The sequence below is a fragment of the Diprion similis genome, chromosome 10 (assembly GCF_021155765.1).
Source record: "Diprion similis isolate iyDipSimi1 chromosome 10, iyDipSimi1.1, whole genome shotgun sequence".
Taxonomy (NCBI): Eukaryota; Metazoa; Arthropoda; class Insecta; order Hymenoptera; family Diprionidae; genus Diprion; species Diprion similis.
Window position 1 is genome coordinate 7,825,959 of NC_060114.1, and position 9,790 is coordinate 7,835,748.

The 9,790-nt window shown below is 37.6% G+C and overlaps 1 protein-coding gene across 2 annotated transcripts; it reads right to left on the reverse strand.

Annotated features, from left to right (window-relative positions):
• Window positions 1–281: 281 nt before the first annotated feature.
• Window positions 282–6,012, reverse strand: LOC124411710 (serine protease inhibitor 88Ea-like). Of its 2 annotated transcripts, none has more exons than XM_046890992.1 (3): window positions 5,866–6,012; window positions 2,825–3,572; window positions 282–2,294 (listed from the first exon to the last, which is right to left on the reverse strand). In XM_046890992.1, exons 2-3 carry the CDS (start codon window positions 3,567–3,569, stop codon window positions 1,708–1,710), a joined length of 1,332 nt encoding a protein of 443 aa, XP_046746948.1. In that variant the 5' UTR covers window positions 3,570–3,572; window positions 5,866–6,012; the 3' UTR covers window positions 282–1,707. The 2 variants fall into 2 exon arrangements, with proteins under 2 accessions (XP_046746948.1, XP_046746949.1); XM_046890993.1 differs by lacking the exon at window positions 5,866–6,012 and adding an exon at window positions 5,509–5,532.
• Between the last annotated feature and the right edge of the window lie 3,778 nt (window positions 6,013–9,790).

Genomic DNA, 9,790 nt, shown 5'->3' on the forward strand with positions numbered 1-9,790 from the left:
GCAAATAGCATATCTATAACAGTGTGAGTAGAAATCGCAATAATTACATTTTGGGTCCCACAGTTGTGATAATTTCATGGCGCATTGGTGTAGATTGTCAATATCCGAGGAATAGTAGAAATTTAATCGACGTAAACAATGAACACTGACTTAATTTGTAGAATAACCTTGCAGTACTTCCTTTCTGTTCTTGGCATCGCGTTATTGTATTTATTGTTACAGGTCATACATTAATATGATATACACTCCAAATAGTATGTTTACTCAAAACGCGATTTTACATAAATTCGTAATAATCAAAAGTATACAAGATTCGAATCTATCGTTCAATAAATGCAACATACAATATGTTACGATTAGCAGCATGTATAAATAATCCATAATAATATGTAACGTAGCTTTCATAAGCCTAATTAAATCATTCTAATTATTGGTCTTAAGCATAAAATACTACTAATTATAAGACAAAATATAAGGTAATAAAACAACTAAATTCAAAAGCCAACAGAAATATAGTACTAACGTGTTGCTAGGTGCGAAAAAAATGAAGTGAAAGTAAATATAGAGAATGACAGAAAACAAGTAGAAACTAGTCTGGGATCAATAAATTAGTAATATAGTAGTATACTGTAGTATATAAACCGCAAAGTCTAACAAAATATTCAAAAAAAAAAAACAACTGTTCAAGGTTGTGTAAGCATGTATAAGAAAGTGTCTATGTCTATGTGTGTCTATGAAGTATATGACGCCCGAATGAATATTATGATAATATTGATACGGGGATCCTTTTTTCTGATTCTTGGTAAATAGCGTTTGGCGAATATTTCGGAAAGTGTAAATAACACCGAAAGTTGGAATTTTTTAAACACTATTGTATTTCTGCAATAGTTTCATAGTTCAGAGAAGGAGACTTCACAGTATAATGTCATAGGTATCTTTTTTCCTAGAGTGTCCGCCTATTTTATTTCTTATAAATAACCAGTAAAGTCGACATCGATATTATCTGATCCCTAACTTGAGAATATTAAAACTCTTTGTTCTCCGAAACGTCGATCACAGATACATTTGCCACAACGCATGAACCTTGTATGAAAAATACTTTGTTTAACAAACCGGGAAATCGTTATAAAATAAAAATAAGCCTTATGCTGACAGTAAATGGTGAGGTATTGCACGCTTGGTGACTGACTGCGCCTGCGCGAGTTTTGTTGTCTTCTCATGCAGGCTGGCTACGCAAAGCATCAACTATTGAATGCGTTGCAAATTTTTTCAGGTAAAGCAAATTTCGATTAACTGATTGACGGCTTGCAAAATTTTTGAAAACGTTTATCGCTACCTGACCGATAACTGACAACACGAGTCATCGTAGCAACATAACCTCTATTCGCCACTTCGAAATTGACCGCCCATGCCCCGTTTAGAACACAAAGTTGGCTCCTCTGCCTTCCAGGTAGAAATTTTGCCACGGCACGGTCTCGCTAACCAATCAAGTCCAATTATCTTGCGCATGCGCAGTCAGTCACTTGGCGTGCTGAATTTTACTGTTTTCTCTCGCTACGCATACGCCACGGTTATACAACGCGACACAACTCGATTTCACCAAATATATCCCCGTCGAATTTATTTACTGCGAAAAATCAGAGACCACAGTTCTTGGAGAACTTGGACGTCTTGCGTTCCCTGACGTTTTGGGGACTATTCTAGGTTCTAGTCGTAAGAGACAGACGTTGTCGTCAGTGGTGTGCGATAGACGCCAGCAAAGAGGATTGAGCGGGTTAGCCTATTGTAGATGAAGTAGAGGAAGGGGTGGTTGGCATTGAAGACCGCAGGCTCGGCTGGTCGGCTCGAGCGGAAGCTGAAGATGGCGGTAGCCGCGGTGGCCTTGGTACCCTCCTCCGTGACTTCGACGACGGCGCGATGCACGGCGTCCCCGAGGTGGAGGCTGGGCTCGCCGTCCTGGAGGAGTCCAGTAAGGTCGGCAGTCGGGGTCAGAAGATTGTTGGCGCCCATCTTGATTAGGAGTGGGTTGAGTGGCAGCTCTTTGTCGACATTGAACTTCGGCATCGATATGTCGACCTCCCTCGCAGCCATGCCGTCGTTCAGGATCTCACGGAGCTCCTGGCTGGCTTGCCCAGTTCCGGTTATACGCTTTATCAGCTGTTGCACTCCATCAAAACTTTCGTTACCCTCGGCGGCCCGCGCTCCCGCGAAAGGCGGCAGTAGAACGTACATCGAGATTTCGTCACCCTTGTACGGAAGCTGGAGTATGTGCGCCCCGATTTCTTCCGAAACGACTGGAAATAGAAGCGAATTTTAATGAGCGTTTCAAAATCGAATTGCAGGGGCGGGTGAAAATTCTGAATTGTCAAAATTTGGGCAGAAAATTACACCAAGTGGTTGAAACACCGAATGATCAACATTCGTTATGATAATCAACATTCGATTCCACAGTGACCAACACCGGTATTAACATGTCCAAAACCGGTACATCTACCCCACAATAAACCACCAATCCCCCATGTACACTCTGCGTTAAATCACGGGGTGACCCAGGATTATCGTTCCACAAACTATCGATATGTAAGAATCTGCGAGTAAAATATTTTTTAAGTTTAAATGACGATCCACTAGCCCTGTTCTCATTCTATTCTGAATCATGAGATGCTACTAGATTGGCCAATTTTAGAAGCCTGCAATTCGCAAACAGAAAATTTCACATTGGAAATAAAAAACGTTTCGCTCGCAGATTTTCACGAGGACTACATTGGATACCTATAGGGTGATAGTCCTAGATTGTCTTGTATAAATAAAACCAATTTCTCACCATGGCTGAATGTTCCCTTCTGCTTCATAAAAGTAACAAGATGGGTGCGAGATCCATTTGAGTAGAAGTTATCTTTCTTCGAGTTTGCGGTATCAAACTTGCTCTTCCAGAGTCCCTTGAAGTACACTGCACTAGCCAAAACGAGGTTGGAGTCCCCAGTGATGCCGTCGGCAGGAATGAGGTCCTGGATATGACCCTTTGTCGCGTTGCTCGTCCATTGGTTAATCCTCTCCCGAATAGCTTCTGGATCCGCCCTAAAGTCAACCTGCTCGAGCTCAGAACCGAAGAGGTCAAGCATGCACTCTCTGAGGCGCCTCTCCTTGGTAACCCAGAGTTTGTTTGCGGTATTGAACTCGTAGCTCGTGCTCGCATTTCCCTGCTCAGCTATGAACCTCCTCAAGGAATTTTCAAGTACGTAGAATCGCTGGACATGAGTTTTTGAGTATGTTTCTGGAACGTGAAGCGCCCGTTTTAGTCCGGCTTCCGTTTCTCCTCGAGCGCTGAAGTAGGCCAGCGTCAGGGCTTCGTGCAGGCTATGCGGGCTGTAAAATATATTGTCGACGTCCTCGAACTCCGACAATATCCTCAACGTATCGAAGGCGAAGTCAAGACGCGCCTGCGATAGCTTCTCGTTGAAATCCCGCTCCATCGTCGTTGGGTTATCATTTTCGGTCATGCACTGACCGGAAGTCATGCCCAAAAATGCCGAGCACAAGGCAAGGCACACGAATACGGTATTATACATCTTCTGCAAGAGGAAGAAAAAAAAAACATAAATATGGTGCAGCGGCAATAAACTTATGAGTAGGTATTTTCATCTCATTTATATTAGGCCTATATTATATATGGAGGATTCCGTGAAAGTCAACAATACGAACGACGATTCGCCAGAAGATAGGCAACCAAAGTTACGTTTGTGGTACCCACAGTGCATCAGATGTAAGTCCAGTTGGCCATCTGCTGGCGAAACGTCGTTCCCATCGTCCGCCATCACGGAATACTCCTGGTGTACTTGTGAATAATTAGCTCTAGGTGTTTATTTTGCGTTTAAATTCATTTGGCGTAACCGCACAGCGTTGAACTTCCGTGATATTTTTTTCTCGTTTTTATCCTCCTACTTAATCTCACAAATCCCCGGATGTTTCCAAATGTCTTGTAAAAGTGGACGGGAAGGCTTGCGGTTTTGTTAAATAAATATTCGTTACGACGTAATGCTTTTATGAGCGTCCGGTGTGGGCTTATCGTAAACGCAGTGAAACGATAGTATTGTTTACAATACTTCTTACAATAGACAATCAGCGGATTAAGGACTTCAAATTATTTACCATTTTTAGTAAGTAAAAAGATATTTGATCGTTTACTTCTATAATCGTTTAAATATACAAATAATCCATCTGTGGATCATCATATACAAAGATGGAACTGAATAAGGTATATCGAATGTGTTTGCGTTTCCAAGAAATTTCAAAGAAGTCAATGTAAATATATTTAGGCTGTAGAAACAAAATATATTAACTTCTTTGGTAAACCATCAAGATTCAAATAGCTCTGTTCAATAAAAATACTCGACATTTTAATTGATATTTTCAGAACAAATCTAACTTACACATATAGTTGTACATAAATATAATAATTTTTTTTTTTGTTAATATAAGGAGTTTTGCATTAGTCAGGAATTTGCAAGAAAAAAATTTCTCCTACTTGGTACTGTTTACATTATAAAAATTGTGCGCAAGGAAAAGAAAGCGAAAAATGGCACCTGACAAGAATGAAAGTAAAAATCGCAAATTTAATTTAAGACTGCATTCATTCCATTCCGCGATCATAGCAGACGACGCGACGACGAGCTGTTGGGACATGGGTATAATGCACGTATACATCAATGTGTAGTATTACCTATGTATACAGAGAAGTGAAAGTGCGGAGGTATGAGGAGACGTCGTTGTGACGCGAATACCCAGAAGCTACCAAACTTTCCTGCATTCAATTAGTCAAACCTAACCTAATATAACAGACCTGACTCACTATAATGTAAACCGCAAAGAAATGACGCGGGAATCGACTCAATTGAAAATTACTTCTGCACGCTCGAAGATATGGTGGGACATGAAACCGCGATACCATACGTACAATAACGATTACTGAAGTTAACCGTTATTTCAATGCGGAACAAAACTGTTGTATGCGAAATTACAAACATGGTGACTTACGGAAATCTCGATATATTCATTGCTTAAGTTATCTAGAGTTGTTTATTTGTACGGAAAATATTTTCAATTCTACTCATAGCGATATCCTTGAAAATATTTTATGAGGGTACCTGGACTTGTACGCCTTATAAAGTTTTCAGACTAATGATTCTCTGGTATAATTTTGTGCCTTGACATGAGTAATTGAATTAATATCAAGTATCAAAAAATCACTTATAACAAAAGGAAATAAGGAAGTCTTGATTAAAAATATTTGGTGTGATAACCTTAAAAATTCTAAGGCGACTTTCACGGATCCCCTTCGATGTATTTTGTTTGTATGCAATACTTTTGCTTTCTATCATTCGGAATATAAACAAGCTTGACTAGAGAGTAAATACGTACAGGTGTATTATATCTAACAACTTCATACATCGACTCAACCTTAACCTCCTTAATTGGTGAACATGCGCAGGTACGAATACTCGTACCAACAATTCTAGGAATTACGACAGCGTATTATTCTATCAGGCATTGTAAGTGAGATATAGGTCATAAATTCACTTCAAATAATCGTCTGTTTCAAGAATAAAGAACAAAGGAAAAAAACGAGAAAATTATTATTAGTTGTAGGTCGTATGAAAAGTACAATTGTACATAATAATTTTAAATGTTTTTATTTTGCTAAGGAAGTGACACCAAGAATATTATTACTATTGATTAACAAATTGGATGTTAAAGTAAAAAAAAAAGAAACAATTGACTCCATGGAGTGAAATTGGAATTTTTTTTTGTTGCTTTAAATTATTACAATTATTATTTTATATACTTTTGTACACTGATTACACTTACCAATTCGAAGACTGTTCCGCACGGTTGACAAATTGTGTATTTATTCAATACCGTCCGATAGTAATTATTTACTTCTTTTTTTGAATTTTTTTTTTTACACACGTGTCAAAGAAAAATAAATGTCGAGATATTAACTCTCCCGTAATTTTAACTTCAATTTCTTTGCCTTAGATTGTTCACGCGGGACTACTAAGATACATACATGGGTAACAACTATCGAACTTTCGAGAGACGTTAAAAATTCAAAAATCAAAACAAAACAACGACGATGAATGATCGCCCTTCTCTTATTTCACTGCACACTTGCGTCCCTAACCTCTATTTCATCAACAATTCGTCTCCTACGACCGTATGATATTCAATCACGGCAGAGATTTTTCAGAGTTGCTGCTCTCGACGAAGTTACCAGGAGAACTAACTGCTAATGCTGGCTGCGTCGCTCGGCTGATCCTTCATCGAGGCAGAACGAACGGGTGGTGACGACGCCAACCGAAATGGACGCCGGATGCGGACATTCTTCGCATTCAAACGGCAGTCATAATCATCGGGAAAAGAATTAAGAATACTTACAGCGTGGCTTTTCTGTTTTTCGAATTCGATATACGCGCAACAAAATTACACAGAAACTTCGACAAGTTAGTCGGCGGCCATTGACAAAGTGCGCAAAAAATACCGGTTGGCAAGTTTTTACATGGACTAGTTATGGTCGAAATTAATTCAGTACCTGCGATTAAGATCAGTGAATTCGTTGGATCTCAGACAAAAAATTAACGCCGTATTCTGCAGGAGAATTATTTACACGATCAGTATGTATAGTTTGAAAATTTTCCATCTCTTGAACTCTGGTTATCCTCAATTTTTGCAGTGATTTTATAAATCTGGATACGAATTTTTCTTTATTTTTCTTTATAATAAGCTACTAATTGTTGAGTTGATTTATTGAATCTCTTCAAATTCAGTCACATGCGATTAACTTCAAGGTGTCCAATCATCGTATTGTTCTTTCGTAGAATCGAACATTTCTGAGTATGAGTAAATCTTGTTTACTGTTCAAGCTGGAAATCCCGAAGTTATGCATCTCGTAATTTCGATATTATCTCATACGAATTATGCATACCGAAGCATCCGCCTGCAGCTGCATTGATGAGCTCAAATATCAGTTGGGAATTTCACGTCAGCTTTTTGCGCTTCCTCCGAGTTGTTTACGGATGAGATCTCCAATTCTGCTTCAGACTCTCGAAACGCCGGAACTGATCATTTTTGCAGATCGATTGACGACGTTCCGTGATACCTCGAAAAAAAAAAATAGTTGAACAACTATAAGTTTACGACCACTGATATATTATTAATCTTTAGCTAGCACCTTGGGTTCAATCGTGACAGAACGGCATTTAATCGAGATTTTCGTAAATTTTAAGTTCGAAAATGAAACTTGAAAAAATAAGATTATAAAATTAAAAATTATTGTTGTGACGTTGTGACCTTGTTTACCTTGAAAAAGACACTTAAATGAATACCCCAGAAAAGAAATCCAGTCAAAATATTAAATTGCTTCGTTACAGCAAACAATTTTTGATTGGGGTTTTCAACGACCCCAAGGTATCAGTTGTGTTATACCAAATACAGATGCTAGCTGAAGGTTAATACTTAGGTAGAGTACAAGGTGAAATAAAAAAAGCATGAATATTCGCGCGCGTTAATAATGTTAGAAGTTACTTTATCAGCGGAAAGGTTTTTTCAAAACGTAATTTTCTTTTTGATTGTTTTATTTTGTTTGATTTGCTGAGAATAATACAATCACCAACGCTGTGCTTCAAATCGCATGTTTGCGTACGATTTTCAAGATCTTCTGAACCGAACTAATTGTGAATGAATGAATAAGTAACGCAATTCCAGGTCGAATGACTTTTCTTGCTTCGAACAAGGCATTGATGAAACAGAAAAAAAGTAAAAAGTGACAGTCTAACTTTGACAATCATAATTAACGCTGCAGAATTCAAAAGTTTACGGTTTAATCCGCATGCAGCGTTTTCATTGCAGTTTAGAACTGCAAGAACTGCAATCAATTGATTCTACAAGAGTTGCAGACGTCGTGACGGTTGAATTGTAGATAAATAGTGTACCACATATATGTATATATATATGTATTCATCTATATGGTGTATATACACAAGGTAAGTGAAAGTGCGGAGGTATGAGAAAATCCAGAACCTGTTGAACGTCCCTGCACTTACTGTCTATAACCTTACCCATTTCACTCTCTTCCTCTGCTTTTTTCTCCCATTTACTATTATCTCTTTGCAGCTTACATGTGTACGTATTTAATGAATATACATACCGCTTTGGTAAAAACTCGCTTTTATGGTAAGAATTAATTATTTATAATAAGTTATTGAATGTATATGTATTACATGAACATGGATAGATTTTCAAGCGAATAAAGAGAGAAATTTCCGATTCATTTGAAATCTGAGAAATTCATCAGTGATTAATGTATCGTGAATGTGAATCTATATGTACTTGGATACATATATGCGGATATGCATATTACTTGTGGAACGTGGCAGCTTTCACATTTGTATAATATATGAGTTTACATACACAGTGTATATAAGTATTACCGTACTGAAAATGTTCATATATTAAATCATAAAATGTTTTCAAATCAAATCGAAAATCGAATGATTGTAAAAAAACAACTTTTTGATCTAGATGACGTTCAAGTGAATAGTGTCGGTAATAGAAGATAACCAAGAATCTGAGGAGAATTCTAAATTTTAAAGATCATTCACGAAAGTTTCTATCGTTACGCATTTTTATCCTTTAATCTGTGGTTTCAATAAGATAATCATAGCTTTGGCAAAAAAGCAAAAATCAATTATAGACAATTGTTTGCGCACGAATCGACAACCCCGTGATGAAAATTGTCACAAGAAATTATCACATCATTCTTATAAATTTTGTTTAATCGTACAGACGTATTTTCCTATTTAAATTCCTTCTATATCCACAATAGTATATCACATCTAATCGCTAACAAGTAAGGATCAAGAAAAAATAGAAAAAAAAAACAACATTAAGTAGTAGATAGAACAGCACAGATGATCAGAAGAGCAGGGAGAAAAACATCCGACTTCCCGGATGTTGATCATTAAGTTTAAAATCATTGACAACTACGTCATACGAGGAAGTTAAAAAATTTCGAGGCTGCAGCAGCTGCAGCAGGAACTTTTGTGATACGTGAAATTGTTTTCATGGAATGATTGCGTTGTAAGTTAACATCCACGACGGAGAAATTATACATCCGAGGAGAAATTACCGGATTTCTTTAGCGTCACAGAGTTCATTGGGATTCCCGGAGTTTTTTAATACCGGCTTACAAAATTCATTTGGAATCGGCCGTATGGAAATATATATGCATACGTACACACGGATGTTAGGTGTGCAATGTGTATGTACAGGTAAAATGAATTCGGGTCAAGCCTCGTCGCCCGTGGCCTCAATTTCGAAAGCAACGACCCGGCGATGTCGAGTTTCTGCTGGAAACGCCTCACCAACAGATACATCGCATACCTACTCAGATCGGCTGGGAATTTTTTTATGTTGTAGCACTGCTCGATCTAGATTTTAGGGTTTATCCGATTTTTTCAGATTTTTATCGCAAGGCCTTGCGGAGATATGAATTTTCCAAAAAAAAAAAAAAACTAAAAAAGCAGTTTGTACAGTTTACATTTTTCGTATCGTTGTCCTGATTTTTTAAAAAATTTCATATTTCTTCAGGTTTTTTTACCACCCTGTAATACGTTATTTTTCTGTGATTTTACGTATCAGCTAAACAATTTAAAGGCAATATATACAACAAAAATTTTTGGATTAATAATGTAATTTTGAGATGTTCCAAGTCCTACCTACGCTAACATTTCAA

Coding starts and splice junctions, on each gene's coding strand:
- LOC124411710 (XM_046890992.1), bottom strand. CDS start 3,569: ATGTATAATACCGTATTCGTGTGCCTTGCCTTGTGCTCGGCATTTTTG. Junction 2,295..2,824: donor GAAGGGAACATTCAGCCATG/GTGAGAAATTGG, acceptor TTCTATTTCCAG/TCGTTTCGGAAGAAATCGGG.